Raw genomic sequence first — 17,288 nt, forward strand, 5'->3', positions numbered from 1 at the left:
AGGGAGCTTACCAGGTGTGGGAAACTTGCGGGTAGGTGCTCCAAGGTGGTGGAAACCGTTGAGAAGCAGCTGGGCTTCCAGGGGCTTGTCTGACCTCAGCCCTGGGCCAGGCATGGGAGTCTGAGGCTGCCCTAGGGCCTGGGGCCCAAAGTACTGGAAGAGTTCAGGGGGATTGGTGGGGGCTGCCCCTGGTGGGGGAGGAGGTCCTGGCCCCACCAGACCAGGGGGCAGGCCCAGTGGCAGCCCCTGGTGCAGCATTAGGACGTTCTGCATGTGCTTCTCAGAGGTCATGTGGATGCGCAGGTTGCGGGAGATATTTGTCTCATAGCTGCACACCTTGCACTGCCAGGATGATTTGGTCTTGGGTTCTTTGTCTCCTGCACAGGATGGGAGTGATGCTTCTGGGGGACTTCCTTGTCCCCCAGACCCTGCCTGGAAGCCTTGCAGGTTGGCCAGGTGCTTGTCAGATTGCATGTGGATGCTGAGGTTGCCTTTGGTGGTAGTGGAGTAGTTGCAGACATCACAGCGGTAGGGCTTATAGCCGCAGTTGTAGCTTTCTCCTCGAGCGAGGCGGGGGTGTGCACCCCCAGCACTGCAGTAGCTGCAGTGGCTGTTGCTCTCTGGGTGCTTCTCCCGCATGTGCACATCCAGAGTCTGCTGGTACTTGTAGTGCCAGTTGCACTTGGGACACTTGAGTGTCTTGCAAGAATTTCGGGAGTGTAACAGGGACATGTGGCTGGACAGGCTGAGGCCCTGGAAGGCTGCAGGAGCTGGAGAGTAGTCGTCAGTCAGGCGGTAGGGTTGGGGTGGGTCGTTGGGGTCTTCAGGGGAGCCCCCTGGAGGGGGGAGAGTGCCCCCCTCCTTGGAGGTGGGTGAGCTTTGGTTGAGTGGGGGACAGAGCCCTCCATCCTCCTGCCCCCCGGGGAACCAATCTGGCCCTGCCTCGCCTGCTGCTACTGGCAATTCTTTGGCTTGGGTTGGGCTGGGGTCCCAGGTGGCTGGAGTTGTGGGTGGGGAGGGTGGGCTGAGGGCCATGACTTCTTCAGCGGGGAGGACAAGGGCCCGGACTTCTGCCTCGGGAGGGCCATCCTCAGTCTGGGCTGCCCTCGCCTCTATGTTCACTGTGCTGCTGTTGTCAAGGGGTGTTTCAAGAGGGGGACAAGCAAGGGATTTTGGTTCCAGAAAGCTTATAACAGCTGGGCAGCCCTCATCTCCCTCCTGGAGCACAGCTGGGCTGCCCAACAGGCCCTGGTATTGGGCAGGGGTTAGCTTCACCCCATGAGACTGTGTGTGCCCCATAAAGGCCTGGGGCCTGCTAAAACCCAGACGGCACTGAAGGCAGAACCAGAAGAGTGCCCTGTGATCTCCCCCACTGCTCCCCGTGGGACCATCTTTGGGATCTCTGGGTGGGTTTGGAGCCAGCTGGTAGCTCCAGAAGGCTCCATCCCTTCCCTCACAGGCAGCCGGAGATGGCGCTGAGGTATCATGGGACAGAATTTGGTCAGAAGAGCTAAAGCCTTGGATTGGGTCAAAGCCATGTTGGATGTGAAGGGCAGTGAGGTGTGTGGGGGTTGGGTGGGCAAGGAGGGGCAGGCTGGGCTCTTCCTTGATGCCTGCCTCACCCCAGGGGAAGCCCTTTGGTAATAGGAGTTCATTGCTGCCTGGCAAGGACAACTTGGCCACTAGGTAGGCCTCACTGCCAGATGAAAAGAATAAGTGGTTGCTTATGTCCATGGGAGGGAACCCTTCTTCTTCTTCCTCCTGCTCCTTGTCCTTTTCTATCCTCAGGTCCTTTGGTGTGAAGCCACCACAGCCAGGCTCTTCTTGGGGCTCCCCAATCTCCTTTGGTGGGATGAGACCACAGCCCGACTCCAGAGGCTGTCCCCCTAGCTCTGAGGGCCTCATGCTCTCAGAGGTGGAGGGGGCAGCAGGGGCATCTTTGGTGACAGGGTTAGAGGGGGAGTTGGAGGAGGAGGTGTCCGGAGGCGGGGACGGGGCATTGTGCCCAGGGGAAGGGGTGGTGCCAGCGGCAGAGGCTGAGTTAAGGGTGGCCATGGTAGACGGAGGAGTGCTGGAGGTTCATTTCAGCGTGACAGCCAGTACCCTGCAGGGGAACATGGAAAGAGCAGTACTGTGAGGCCACAGGGATACCAGTCAAGCTGAATCTCTGGATACTCCAGCCCCAGTTTCTTCCCTGAGCATCATCAGACTTAGATACCCACTTCCCAACCTGAAACTTCACTTAGTGTTCACTAAGCTTCAAAAATTAACACATCCATTGTTTCTCCCTGAACTTGCTCCTTTTGATATTAACTGCTTATATCAAAAGTTGATATCATTTATCCAGTTGCTTAGGCTAAAAGTCCAAAATTTTTCTTTTGCTCTCCCACAGCAACCTCTACACCACATCAAAGCCTGCACTTACCATCTTCCCCACAAGCACCATTCTGGCCCAAGCCATTACTTCTGTCCTAACTACCTACATGGACCTCCCATCCCTACTGCTGCCCCTCCAGGTCAGTCTCCTTCCACCCAGCAGCAAGAAAGATCTTTTACTTAATTCTCAATTATGAAAAATGCCATTTATAAAACTGCACCAAATAACATAAGGAAATCTTTTTTACCCATTATCCAGTTAAAAAAAAATCAATTTATGACCAGTCTTGTTTCATTCGTGTCCTCACCAAGGTCTCCGAATTTCATGTACTATTTTACAGCCAATTTCAAAGCCCCCAGTTACTTTCTTCAGAGATTTCTCACCACCAGATATTTCCTGGTTTACTTATTTCTTCCTCCTAGAAGGTAAGTTCTGTGAAAGCAAGAACTGTCATCAGCATAGAGGATGATGCCTGCCACAATCAGTAAGAGTCTTGACGGAATGAACTCTGGGAGATAACCTCAGATTTTCCAAGCCCTGAAGAGGTAAGCTGTGCAAGTCAAGGTCTTCTTGCCAGAGATAGGCCACAGCTAACTTCCCCTGCATGCTTCCAGATCCATCTCTGGTCACGAACACATGTAATAGGAGTTTCCCTGCCAGTTCAAAGACAACAGCTTTTATGTTGCCTCCCTCCTTCCCAAAGAGATAAAAAGAAAAAAGTCATATTATTCATAGCTATTGAAGCACATACATCAAGGTCCTGGCCCCATGGTAAGGGTTTATCAGTGATCTCATTTAATCTCATAGCAACCTTATTTTACAGATGAGGCAGCAAAGAAACAGGCTAAGAGAGCCGCTGGTGTTCGTTAGGCTCCAAAGTGGTGAAACCAGAAAAGGACTGGCCAGACACAATAAGAGCACCAATTGGGCCAGGGATTTAGCTCAGTGGTTTCGCTGCCTGTTGTGCAAGCACAAGGACCCGAGTTCAATCCCCGGTACCAAAACAATAATAGCACAAATAAGCCTCCAAAGGAGAAATTGGGAGCCCTGGGCTGCCTCCCATCTGAGTAGGCTCGCCACGGCTCCTTTGCTTCTCCGAAACTTTTTGCCACTACCATCTCTCAAACTCACCAGTTCCCCAGGCCTCCACCCATTACTTCTCCCAGCGTCCCAAGTACTTGCCTCCATCCTTTCTCCTTGTGTATCTGAGCAGATCTAACTTTGGCACTTTTTTTTTTTTGGTACCAGGGATTGAACTCGGGACCTTGCCCTTTTGAAGCAGGCAGCAGAACCACTGAGCTAAATCCCCAGCCCTCTGGCCACCTTTAACCTCACCTCCAAATTCCTAGATTTAGAATGGGTCCTTGGTATGGCCTCATCCAGCCGGCAGACCTCTGTCCTCCATCCCTTCTCCAGGAGGGGGTCTAGCCAGGCATGAAGTCACAGCTTTTAAGGAGCTCTGAGAGGGGCTGGATTACCATGCTAATGAAAATGCAAATCAGGACCCAGGAGAGGGTGGGTGGGAGGGACAGGCAGGGAGTCTGAAAACCAAAAGGTAAGTGAAGAAACTGGACTGAGGGAAGTAGCTTCCTGGAAAAAGGAAATCAGGGACCCTAAAGTTGTAGGAGATAGGTATTCTTCCTAGGGATCCTTGGTGGTGGGAGGGGATAGGTGCAGTGATTTGTGAGTGTCTTAGATTGCCCCTGTCCTTCCTGAGGTTGGATCCCACTGCCTTCCACCACCTTACCTGGTGCAAGAGCGGGGACCCTTGCTACTGAAGGCTGAGCATAGTGCGTGCTCTCTCTCAGTGGGCCTGGCTGCTGTCACCAGCTTCTTCCTGGTTCCTAACTGAACTCTACCTCACAGTTCAGGGGAGACCTAGGTAGACTGTGCAGTAACTCCCAGATGCTCTCTCCAAAGAGTTTAGTTCCAGGACTGGAAGAAACAGCTGATAGAAACCAAAGGAGCTTTTGGCCAGCTTGTGAGAGACCCTGATGGGCGCAGGGTAGGTTGGCAGCTGTTTAAAATTGCAAATCTCTTCCCCCTCTCCCAACTTACCCCTCCTCTGCTTCAGGAAAGAATTTCAATTGCAAATTTATCTCTGCCTCAGTGCGTCTCCCCCAACACCTCACTGCCACAAATTCACCCTCCCCCTTTCTTCTCAGTGCTTCTCCCATCACCCGCCATTTATTACTAATCTTTTGCTGCAGCAATTACTTTTTTCCCTCCTTCCATTTCCCCCTTCCATCTTTTCTTCCTTTCCTCCTTGAATCCCCACGTCCCTTTCTTTACCTTTCCCACTTTGAACTGGAGATGACACAGAAACAGGCCTAAAAGTATTCCCCCATCCATGAGCCAACAAACTTGTTCACCCTCAGACCTACTGCCACGGCTCTCTTTAGGTCCTGCTTTCTTCAAGGGCATCTTCCTCCCTTGGGGCACATCTCAGGTGTGAGTAAAGGGAGAAGACCCTGCCATCCCTGCCTCTTAAGGAAAGGAGGAAGAGGACAGAGGGCGGGTCCCTGGAACCAGGGACTGTCCGAAGGACCTGGGTAGAGGCCAGGGCTGGGGGCCTCTGTGGAGGAGAGGGGCTGGGGAGCCAGTAGGCAGTGGCGGCAGTGTGATTAGAGTGGAGATTGATGTGAAGGGGTGCCACAGACAGCAGAGAGAGTCAATAAAACGAGAGGATCACATTAGAGGCGACAGAGAGAGCTTTAAATTACAAGGCTGCTGCCACTGAGGGGGATGGGAGGAGGGAAGCCTGGAGCCATGGGAGGCGGAGAGTTCCGAGGGCGTAGTCATCCCGAGGTGAATCTGCCAGCTCCAAAATGGCTCTTGGTCTCCAGAACTCCCCAGCTACCCCTTCATTCTGTTCTCCCTCCCTAATGCTTCATTCCCTCACAAGGGTGAAGAGGACAGGAGGGGGAACTCTGCAGAGACAGGTTATTTTTCTTTTTTTCAAATTGCCTTCTTCCTTCCTTGGCACCCAGATCTCTGGTTATTCCTTTGGAGGAGAAGGCAAGGATAGAAGTGCTACCGTCAAGCCCAGCAGGAGTTACTGCCTCACAAACAAGCAAACAAAATACAGAGTCGCAGTGACTGAACTACAGAGGTGAGCAGAGATATGGTACTTAAAAAAAGGAAGATACCAGGGAGCGATCCAGGAGGCAACAACATATACACTAGGACCAAGAGAGTGAGAGAGAGGTGTCTTATGAGAGAAACAAAAGGGCCTGGATGTGAAGTTGCAGGAGCAGAGGGAAAGCGGAACAGGTGGGCTCTGAGACCCAGCAAGACAGAGGACACTAGATGACATTTAAAGGGAGAATTACTGGAGCCCAGGGGGCAAGGGCAAAGGAAAGACCAAAAAATGAGTGGAGAGCATGTGCCCTTCCCAGAGAGGAGTCAAGGTGGGGCTTGGGTTGGCTGCAGAACCCAGATAAAGCTGGGTGCGGGGGCTGCTTCCTCAGGAGCACCGACAAGACCACGCTCCCCTTGGTACAACCCCCTCCTACCTCTGACCAGCCAGGATAGGAAGAGACACTACTGCTCCCCAGTGGTCACCAAGGGAACATCAAGAAGAGGGCTGACCAGATGCTGGACAGTCTGGTTTTCTCCTCCCCAATTCCCTTCCAAAAAATTGTAAAGCAAAACCTGCCTCTCTCCTTTTCTCCAAACCCAACTACAGGGAAAAAGCTTACTTTTTTTTTATTGAGACAGGGCCTAACTAGTTCATGCTGGCCTTGACCTCACTATATAGCCCAGACTGGCCTCGAACTCGTGGCAGTACTCCTGCCTCAGCCTCCCAGAGTGCTGGGATTTATAGGCATGCATCACCATGCCCAGCTCCCAGCCCTTTTTATTTTACCCTAAGACAGAATTTTGCTAAATTGTCCAGGCTGGACTCTAACTTCCTCTGATCCTCTGGATTCAGCCTCCAGAGCACCTGGGATCTGCCACCTTGCTCAGCAACTGAGCTTTATTTCTTACAGTAGTAGAACATGGACTTTGGATCCATGCAGACCCAGGTTCTGTCCTGGCTCTGCCATCCCTTGGAAAGGTACTGATGAAAACGCAGCTTCGGGGCCGGGGATTTAGCTCAGTGGTTCCGGCGCCTGCCTTGCAAGCACAAGGTCCCTAGTTCGATCCCTGGTACCAAAAAGAAAAAAAACAAAACAAAACAAAAGAAACAAACCCCCCAAAACCGCAGCTTCCTTATCTGGGGAAATGGGAATAATGATACTGCCCTCCAGTTTTAAAGACCAGAGTAGGAAAGGTGTGAAAAGTGCCTATGTTGGGTGTCAGTGAGATAAATTCTTTTCCTTGTCTCCTCCCCTGGACCACAACAAGATGGATGCACAGAGGCTGCCACCTTTTGCTTTGCCCTTTCTTGATGGGCTCATCCTCTGATCTCTGCCCTTTTCCTTTTATTTTTTTTGAGATAGGGTCTTGCTATATACTTCAGGCTGGCCTTGAACTCACTATGTAGACCAGACTAAGCTTGAACTCATAGTGATCCTCCTAGTGATCCTCCTGCCTCAGCCTCCCCAGCACTAAAATTACAGGCATGAGCCACCATGCCTGGCCAGATTTCTGCCCTTTTCAAATAAGAGTAACACAGGCGGACAGAATTTAAATATAGTCTTCCCAACAGTACAGTTGACTTCTTACCTAGCCTTCTTCACTGCTGGGCCTAGAAACACTCATTATCCCAGGGCAGAGTGGAAGTTTTGCCTAGATTTCCATATGGACTGAGTACAGCAGAAGCTAACACCTGGATCAAAATTATGGCCTCATTAAATAAAATGTTATATCCATACCAAAAAAATTATGGCCTCAGCTGGGCATATGGTACACACCTCTAATCCCAGCACTGGGGAGGTGTAGGTAGGAGGATCACCAAGAGTTTAAGCCCAGTCTGGGCTACATAGTGAGTTCAAGGTTAGCATGAACTACAGAGTGAGCCCTTGTCTCAAAAAAAAATATTATGGCCTCCCCCTGCATTTAAAACTATCATTTTCTTTCTAAATCTTGTTTTCTTTCTTTGTTTTTTTTTTTTTTTGGTACTGGGGATTGAACTCAGGACCTTGCGCTTGTGAGGCAGGCGGTGGAACCACTGAGCTAAATCCCCGGCCTCAATCTTTTCTTTAACATTTATTTATTTATTTATTTATTTATTTATTTTTTATTTAGAGACAGGGTCTCACTATGTAGCACAGGTTGGGCTTGAACTTGCTAGTATTTCAGCTCCCCTTGAACTTACTATATAGCCCAGTGTGGTCTTGAACTGGTGAACCTCCTGCCTCAGCCTGAGTGCTGGGAATACAGGCTTGTGCCACCACACCCACCCTCATATTTTACCTTTTGTATTTAAAAGAAAAGTGAAAAAGCAGTAATCCTATTTCTCCATTTCAATTCTACCTATCTCTTCTGCATCTCTTTCCTCCATCCCTTATAAATATTCAGGGAATGCTTACTTCGGAAAAGATAAGTTTTGTCCAAAAGAGAGAGAAAATGAATATCGTAGGAAATAATAACAGACAAACAGAAGAAATGTCACAGAGGGTAAAGAAAGGGGCAGTTAAGGCAGAGAGAGGGAGAAGCAAAGACCGGGAAGTAAGGAAGGGGATGAAACTGGATCTTTTTTTTTTTTTGAAACTGGATCTTGATGTACGCATAAAAACACAGGGGCACTCCCAGGCCTCCAGCTCCAGCACTAGATTGTGCAGGTAAGCTAGCGAGAGCAGAGGCAGCAAGAAGAGGGGTCTAAAACCTTGCAAGATGCCTACAGTGGGCATGAGGAAGTTGGGCCAGGTGTGAGGGGAAAAGGGGAGCCTCAAAGGAAGATGGGGGTAGGTGAGGAGTAGACAGGAGGGAGGGCAACCGTGGGCTGGCGCCACATCGAGCCCCATGAGCATGGCTGTTGAGCCGTGCTGCAATGGCTGCTGCTGGCAGGGGTGGGAGTCCAGGGAGGAGCCTCCTGCCCAGGCATCTCCCTCCCTGGATGACTCAGAGAGTGTTAGATATCTTAGGACAGCAGTGTGGAGCTGTCTGCCCTGGAGAGGTGTAAGAGGGGCTCCTGTTCTAAGGTCTCAGGCTCAGCTGGCTACAGGAAGCCCGCTCAGCACACTTCTTTTGTGTGAGCACTGGGGCTGGAGGGGCAGTGCCTCATGCCCTTGAATTCAGATGCAGGATCCTGTCTGGTCCTGGCACTGGCGACCTCTGCAGAAGATGGTGGTCTCCCTGACTGGAGGGAATCCCAAGCAGCCCTGCTACAGTTATTTGAAAGTGTACCATTGTAAAAGGACTGTTAAGTCTTTCTGGTTCTTTGACTTGAGATGAAGCTGTGTGATGTAATAGTACAATTAAATACTATAACAACAAGTACTACTAGAGGTTGAGCATACTTAATCTGGAAACCCAAAATCTGAAATGCAGGCTACAGGTATAGCTCAGTGGTACAGTGTGCCTGCCTAGCATGTGCAAGGCACTGACTTTGATTCCTAGCACTGCAAACTAACAAACAAATCCAGAATGCTCCAAAATATGAAACTTTTCCCCCCAAATCTAAAACATTGTTGTGTATGTGTGTGTGTGGTACTCGGGATTGAACCCAGGGCCTTTACACTGAGCTATATCCCCAGCCTTTTTTAAAAATTTTGAGAGAGGATCCCACTAAATCACTAAATTGCCCAGGCTGGCTGTAACGTGGCAATCCTCCTTCCTCAGCCTCCCAGACTGTTGGGATTACAGGCATGTGGCACCACACCTAGCCAAAAATCTGGACCTTTTTGAGCACCAACATGCCAATTCTATAAGTGGTAAATTCCACACCTGGCCTCATGTGATGAGTTATAGACAAAACAGAGGTGCCTAAAAATATTGTATAGTTACCTTTAGGCTATATGTATGTTATATAATAAACATAAATGAATTTTGTTTAGGATTTAGGATTAGGTGCCCTCCTGAAGGTATCTGGATGCACATATTCCAAAATTAAAACAAAAATCCATGCCATGCGTGGTGGTCCACATCCACTGTACAATCCCAAGTGGAAGCAAAAGTGGAATTCAGCAGCCTAAACACAGCACCTCTACTCTTGGGTTAACCTGTAAGCTTCTGAACTCTGGCTGTATTTTGAAGGAGATCTTTGAGTGTGTTACCCTGTCCTTGTGTGGGTCCCCTTGAGCGTATGTGTAGTCATGCTTTTTCTCTGAGCTTGAATGTGCTAGATGGCTATTGGGAGTTTGTTTTAGTAGAAGATAGACCACTAAACTGGGTGTGGTGGCACGTTCCTGTAATCCCAACACCTGGTAGGCAGAGGCAGGAGGACTATTGGGAGTTCAAGGCCAGCCTGAAGTACACAAGACCCTCTCTCAAACAAAAACAAAAAAACAAAGATGGTCCAGAACAGGATCACTGCTTTGTGCAACTCTAGGGGGCGCCATTCACACTGCAGTCCCTGCAGGGCTACTGGCCATTCTGTGAGTGTTGGGGTGGTGAAGATTATCTGGATGATGATATGTGTGCCTGTTTGTGATAATGTCTCTGGAAATTGAAAGTCTACATGACATGTATCCATATTATATAATCTTCATCAGGTAGACAGTCTGGTATTATTTAAAACACAGCCTTGGGTTACTTAGTATGTGCAAGGTCCCTGGATTCAATCTCCAGCACTAAAACAAAACAAATTAGAAAACCCCACAGCCTTTAAAATCAGATAGATCTGGTATCAGGTACTAGTTCTATTCTTAATATGTAAATGACTTCAGCTGAGTTTCTTTATCCTGAGAATGGGAAATCGCACCTCATGGAGTTGTGTCCATTGAGATTGATCATTATTGAGACTGGCACTTTTGGTGTGGTCAATAAATGGAAATGACAATTATCTACCGGATGCCTTATTTCCCGAGTCGGGGTAGGTGTGTTTATAGCCCTTTGTGCGTCGGGGATGTGCGAGCTGAAGGCTGTTCAGGCACCTCTTAGGGAGTAGTTAAGGTGCTCGCTCCTGCCCCAGGCGAGCTCCCCCGGGCCCCTGGTACACCGGAGGGGACCCTGGGCTTTCCCTCGGTGCAGGCGCCCGTGCTTGCGGTGTGTTGCTGTGTGCTGTCTGTGCTTGGTGGCCGGCTGGGACGGGCGTGTTTGGGGTGGTGGTAATTACTGGGATGGCCCGGCCCTAATGAGTGTGATCTCGTTACACTCTCGCTGCCTCTAATGGAGCTAACCTCATTTCACAGCCATTAGAGATGGAGATGAGGCCCCGCCCATGGGTCCCACCAGCTGCAGCTTTCGCAGCCTTGGCCGCATTCTTTCCCTCCCTCTCGCCATTGCTCGGTTCCACCTCGCCTTCTCCCTCCTTTTCTCTGCTCCTCCCTCCAGGTTTCCCTCTCCTGGTCCCCATTGTTCTTTTCCCTATCCGTCTTCGCACTCCTCTCTCCTTTTCCCTTCTCTTCTCTTGTCTCCCTTCTGTCTCTTCTCCATTTCTGGCTTCCTTTCCCTTCACTCAGCGCCCACGCGGATTTGTCCTCCACATTTCCAATTCTCCTTCCTCTTTTCCACCCGCCTCCCCGCCCTTCACCGCTGCCCTCCCCTCCCCCACACTGCCCTGTCTGGCCAAAGGACAAATCTCAAGGGGAAACCAGCAAAGACAAACAAGGAGCAGTGACTTCATTACCATCGTTAATTTGCCACTTCAGTTCCTCCCGCAAGGGTCAAAGCCAGCATGGCTTGAACTCAGGACTGACATGGAGGCTGAGGCCACAGCCAGGCTCTGCAGGGCTGCTGTGCACGTTGCCCCACTCCCATCCTGATTTCCCTGTGTGTGGGGGGCTGGCTTTCTCTTTAAATTCTAGTCCTCACAGCCTCCTACCCTCTCCCTTTTCATTTAAAATGTGGACATCTCTCCCTCCAACTCTTTTTTTGAGACAGGGTCTTACTATGTATTCTGGACTGGATTACATGTAGCCCAGGCTGGGCTCAAATTTGCAGCAATCCTCCTGTCTCAGCCTCCCCAGTGATGGCCTTACAGACGTGCACCGCCACACCTGGCTCTCTCCTCCCTCCATCTCTGCCACACTCTCCTCTTCTCTCCACTTCTCCCTGCCCAGTCTATAGTGAACCCCTTTCTTGTCCTTCCATGCTCGTCTCTCTTCCTAACCTTCAGTGTACTTCTTTCCTTAAAGGACCAGGATGTATCTCTAGGTTTTTGGAGGCCAAGAAGTCTGAAGCAGCCAGAGATGGAAAAAAAGCATTTGTAGTCTAAACTGATCAAGTGATCCCAATCACTTGGAGACAACTGTGAAGAAAGCAGCAGGCCCAAAGCCCCTGAGTACAGGGAGGGAGGGAGGGGTGCAGAACACTGAGACTTTCACTCAAGATCCAAGAAAATGGAATGGAAGACAGAGGCAGGGGGTCTTGGGCTTTTGTCACTGATAAAGACAAATGAAACACAGTGTGTATGTGCACATGTGTGTGGGGGAGTGGAAGTGGTATTTACCCCATCAGTTCCTCCAGGGAAATGCAATCTAACACTGGTCCCACCCTCTGCCCTCCTTCACTGAGAAGCCAAATGGCTGGCAATTGACTCTTGACCTTTAGCGCAAACCCAGGCCCAAAGGGAACAGCCCAGGGCAGTTAGCTGTGACTGGGGAAATGTCTACACAGGAAGTAAAGATTTCTGGCCCACACCCATCCTGCCCCATTGACTTTGCACTTCAACATGCCACAGAAGACCAGACCCTATGCGTACACACCCTCTTCTCTCTGCAGAGGGCTCTTGCACACCCTGGGCCAATTATGTCCTCCTAATTGCCCAGATCTCTATGCCTACACCATTCCTGTGGCTCAGCTGTCTTGGTGGGGATTAGAAAAAGATGTCTTCTTCCAGGCACATGCAATTCCCATACCACTGGTGTAACATGGCCACAGCAGCACAGGATTTCAGCCCACTGGAAGTCACCTCCAAATTTTTCACCCCTGCCTCACCAGCCTGGGCTGGAAGAGGGACAGACAGACAGTTCTCTGGGGCTTTCACTACAGAGGCAAGGGGCTCTGGGAAAGTGGGTGGTGGGAGGTCTGAGCTTAGTGTGAGTAGTCTGAGAAGAAAGATGGAAAAATCAATGAAATGAGTTTCTAACGGTGAGGTAAAGGACCGCTGTGTCGACAGCCTGTCGCTTGCTGCAAAATATGAGCTGCCCAAGTCTGTAGCGGAGGCTGACAGTGCACACAGCCACCTCAGTCCTTCCTTCAGGCCCCCTAACCCCACCCTCTTCCCCCGCACACTGGCCTTTCTTATTCCAGCCAGACTCTCCCCAGAGCTCTCAGCTCACTCTCACCTGTCTTCATTCCTACATTTCTCAACTCACTCAGGGTCTTTTGACTCTTTATTGCAGAACAGGGTAGGCCAGTGGGGGTGAGCCTACGGCACGTGTGCTGTAGCAGACAGTATCCCAGAAAGCTCTAAAATGTTCGCCGTCACTGGTATAGGATTGTCTCTGATTCCAGTCAGTACACCTTTCTCCTCTATAGCTCTTGTATATTTAGACCCCTCTCTTTCTGCAGACACCGCCCTCAGAGTTGTGGTGAGCTCTGGATCTCATCTCTCCCTCTTCTAGGTGCCTCGAGATTCTTTCAACAATGGGCGGTCAGAGCTGGGTGTGGTGGCGCAGGCTTGCAGTCCGTAGTCCCAGCACTCCCAGCACTCTTGGAGGATGAGGCAACAGCACTGCAGGTTCAAGCCTAGCCTGGGCAATGTCAAGCATCCCTCACATCTTTAGGGATGACTTCCATATCATCACCTGGGTTTATAGGTGGGACAGATGTTTAGGATGGATCTGGTGTTATTTATGAACTTTTATTCTATGTGCGTGTGTGTGTGTGTGTGTGTGTGTGTGGGTGGATGCAATTATAGTTGCATGATTGGGAATGGGGTAAGGATACTACTTTCCATTCAAATTTGCCTACTTTCTTTGGCAATAACTCAGCCTTCCCTGGAAACCGCCTCTTTTCACTATCTTCCTCCACACCTTCCTCTGGGGCTCCTAGGACTGACTTCATTCATGTTTTTTTCCTGTTCTCTCTGTACAGTCTTCCCAGATCAGGCCTGAGAGCCATCCCTGGCTGCCCCAAAGTGTGCCCCTAACCCAGAGTCTCTTTTCTCTGTCTCAGACCTAACATCACAGCTTAACTTCCTTCCAGTTTCTGGTTTTTCAACTCTGTTGGCATTTGCTAGTAGATATTTATTAAGCCTGTTCTGTGTTAACAGACACTGTGTTGGTGCTGGAAAACCATTAGAAACTAGCTGGGTATGGCTGCAGGTGCCTGTAATCCTAGCACTCTGGGAGGCTAAGGCAGGAGGGTCTCAAGTTTGAGCCCAGCCCAGCCTTAGCAACTTAGTAAAATCCTAAAAATAAGTAAATTAATTAAGGGGGTGTAGGAATGTAGTTCCTACAGTGAAGGCCCTGGGTAAAAAAGAAACTAGGCAGACTCAGGCCCTGTTCAGGTGATCACTGTGACTCACATCAGAAGGCTTCATCTCTCAGACCAAAGGAACCTTTTTTTTCTTTCTTCTGCAGCTAAATTGCACTGTGCCCTCTAGCATTTCAGAACCCTCCCTTTCTCTATCCAGGCATCAGTTTACATTCCAGCATCATTCTGATACTTTCTCTTCTGCATGTCCAGCTTTAGCCTCCGTTCCTAAACCCGAACCCAGGTTCATCTTACATTTTAACAGCTCTCTTCCCTGCTCACAAAGCCCTTCTCCTTTCCCTTTCTGTAACTGCCATTTCCAGTTTTCGTCCATCTTTGCCTGCCTTTCAGCCCTACCATCTGACTCCAATGTCTCTTGCTCCCTAGGTCCCTTTCTCTTTCGCCTGTCAAGCTCTAGCAATCCTTAGGCACTCACAAATAAGAGTGGCTTTTGACAACTGTTTTTCTCAGCTAGCACAGCTCCAGGGAAGGAAGCTATCAGGCTAGGAATCCTATAGATTTGACCAGGCCTGGGCCCCAGCCCCATATGTGATACAGCTCCCCAGCAAAGCAGCAAGTTGTTCCGGTATGGGTCTCAAGGTAACACCAGCTGCCTCTGACATCACAGAGGGAGGAACCCTGTCAGGTTGCCAAGGCAACAGCAGCAATTTATGACATCAGAGGCGTAAGGTCCTTGGTTCTCAGGGGGCCAGGAAGATTCAAGTTCCTGTCATTACAAGTAAATGGGAATGCTACTTTTTTATCTCTTTGCTTGTGTTCTCCTGGCTTGGGAATGAAATGGAAAGGTCTTTGGGAAGGATAACGAAGCTACTGGAATGAATGTTTTTGAGGTTTTCTTTCCTCTGGCTTCACTGGATATCGCTGCACTACTCTCCCTCTCATGGGCATCTCTCTTTTGGGGGCCCAGTATTTCTTTGGGGGCCCAGTAGAGTATTTCTGCTATGCCTTTTCCCCAAAAAATCAAATCATCCACCCCCCTGCAGTGCTCTCTTTACATCAGTCAGGCTGCATCCTCCTCACAGGAGAAGCATTTGTTTCCTTTCATACCTCATCCTCTCCTCTTTTCCCCCTACCAAGCTCTGTGAGGCTCTGATCTGCTTCAGCATTCCTGCCATTGCTATCCATTTACCTTCTTTGTACCATACTCTTTTCCCACCTCATTCGTCAAGTCCTCCCTTCCCCCATTTTACCACACTGTATTCATTTCATATTGCTTTTTTGTTGACTGCCTCTTTGGGAATATGCTATCATTTCTCTCCTTTCCTTCTACAGAGATATTAACTTGTATTTATTTCATTCTCTCAGTTTTTCATTAATCACCCTTGCATTCATCCCCTCCCCCTGTTCTGCACAGATTTTCTTCCCTTCCTTTACACATCCCTCAAGTCATACATTTCTCTACCCTATGTGTTTATTGTACCCGTCTTCCCCTTCCCTTCTGTAATTCTGTTCAGCTTTGAAATCTTCCATCATGTGCACATATCCACCTTCTCCTTTTACCCTTCTAAGCTCTGAGGTCTAGAAAAAACAAAGATGGACTTAAAACCAAGATAAACTCGCCAGATCCTTTATCTACCTTTACTACATTTCTTTAGGATGAAGGAGCCTGGTCCCTTGAAGGCAGCTACCCTCACCATAATAAAAAGTGCCCATAAACAATGATGCTAAATCCAACTTTAATAATAGCAGAGGCCTAGGAGGAAGATGAAGTAAAAAGTGAAGAAAACAGCCACTGATATCTAGATAGAACTGAAAGATGGGGCAAACACGAAGGGTGGAGCTTAGAATCCTAGAGAATGTGCCCTTACAAAATCAAAGTTGACAGTTCACTGACATAATGGCACTGATTGATGACGGAGTTATATGCCACCGGAAGCCCATTAAATTGGTTTCTTGGCCTGTTTCTGTGCCTTCACAAACCATATCCCCACCTCTCCAGCTGCATGTCTGTGGTATCTCCTATTGCTAGGGTTAAAACACTGGGCAAGAGCATAAGGGATAAGGGGAACTTGGTATGATCAAGGAGAAAAGGTAGGAAGAAGGCAGATTATGGGAACAAAGGTGGAGAACAAGCAAGGAAGATCATAGGATACAGAAATAGAAAAAAAGGAGTGAAATAAAATGGGAAAATGAAAAAAGTACAATATGGTAAAGTGGAGAGAGGAAGGAAAATTAGGCAGCATGCAAGAGGTTGGTGGAAAGCTCCCAGAAGGGCAGATGACACAGACCAGAGGTGAGGTCTTGATGGGAGAGACAGACAAATGGCAAAGAGGACAGTCAACCATGCTATGGAAGTTCCAAATCCTCCCTAGTGAAGGTGGAAGAGGAGGCTGGCTTGGTCATGCTGAAAAGACTCGATTCTTGGGAGGAGGGCACATCTGTTTCGTCCCCTGACTCCTCAGGCCCCTGACTAGTGGCTACCACAATCACAATCATGGCTGATAAGCGAACTCTGAAGTAGCATGGACAGACCAGCAATATCTGGACCGACCCTGAAGGAAAGGGCATGGAGCCCTAGACAGCAAAACAGTCAGGCAGCCAAGGCGTGACACAGTGACAGGGACATACGGGGAGAGGATCACTGGGATGGGAAGGTTCACAGCAGTGACAGTAACACACAAAACTGCAGATGGATGGGGTGAGGAGACATGGTGAAGAATGGCAACACCAACCAGGGACATATGGACAGGGATCAGCTGGGCTATAGGCACAGCGTGAAGCATGGTACAGTGCTTAAAAATGATAGGACTACTCAGAGTGGGGCAGCCGAGCCCTGGAGAATGTGTGAGGGAGGAGCTGCACAAATACGCTTCACCTTGAATGGGGCTTCCCCTCACCTATTCGCACCTTAAAAAAAAAAGGCAGCTGAACTTCAGGCAGGAAGAGGGTATCCATGTCCCCTCCACCCCGCACCCCACCGAGGTAGCCCATCCATCAGTCCTCCGGCTACGGTTCCTCCCCCATCCCGCAGCCGGCGGGGGGCCACCGCGACTCTGGCCGCTCCGGGCTGACAGCTCCGAGTCCTTGCACTCACCCGGCCTCCCCTTCCCTCCGGGAACCCTGAGCCCCGCACGGCTCGGCGCGGTCCGTCCAAGCTCTCGCTACCCTTCGTCCGTTTGTTCGTCGGCTGACCCGCCTTTCCGTCCCCGTCACCCCTCTGTCCCCATCCTCACCCGCATGCCCTCTCTCCCCCCACCCCTGCCCCCCTTCTCCCCAGGCTCTCGGGCTGTCGGTCTGTCCGTCCGTCCGTGTCCCCTCCCCCAGCCTCTTCCCGTCCCTCTCCGTCCCCTCCAGCAGCAGTCTCTGAGTGCCTCCTCTCCCCTCGGTCTCGAGCTTCCAAAGAGCAAGGAAGGGAAGAAGAGTGAGAGGGAGAGGAGAAAAAAAAAAAAAACCCCAGCAGCATCGGAAATCGATGCACTTA

At 49.9% G+C, this 17,288-nt stretch overlaps 1 protein-coding gene across 6 annotated transcripts in view; it reads right to left on the reverse strand.

The window, feature by feature from the left end:
• The window catches only part of Zfhx2 (zinc finger homeobox 2), a 28,376-nt gene that overhangs the window by 10,768 nt on the left and 320 nt on the right, over positions 1-17,288 (reverse strand). For 2 of the 6 annotated variants that reach the window (XM_021243799.2, XM_087197002.1), the window contains exon 1: positions 12-17,278. In XM_021243799.2, the coding sequence (XP_021099458.1) occupies positions 12-2,055 (2,044 nt within the window). In that variant the 5' untranslated portion in view covers positions 2,056-17,278. Of the gene's footprint in view, positions 1-11; positions 17,279-17,288 lie in introns of those variants that run through there. The other 4 variants (XM_087197000.1, XM_087197001.1, XM_087196999.1 and 1 more) reach the window with 4 other exon arrangements.

Source organism: Heterocephalus glaber, unplaced genomic scaffold, assembly GCF_053883595.1.
Source record: "Heterocephalus glaber isolate CG9 unplaced genomic scaffold, H.glaber_assembly_v1.0 deba00001662, whole genome shotgun sequence".
In the NCBI taxonomy this organism is placed as follows: domain Eukaryota; kingdom Metazoa; phylum Chordata; class Mammalia; order Rodentia; family Bathyergidae; genus Heterocephalus; species Heterocephalus glaber.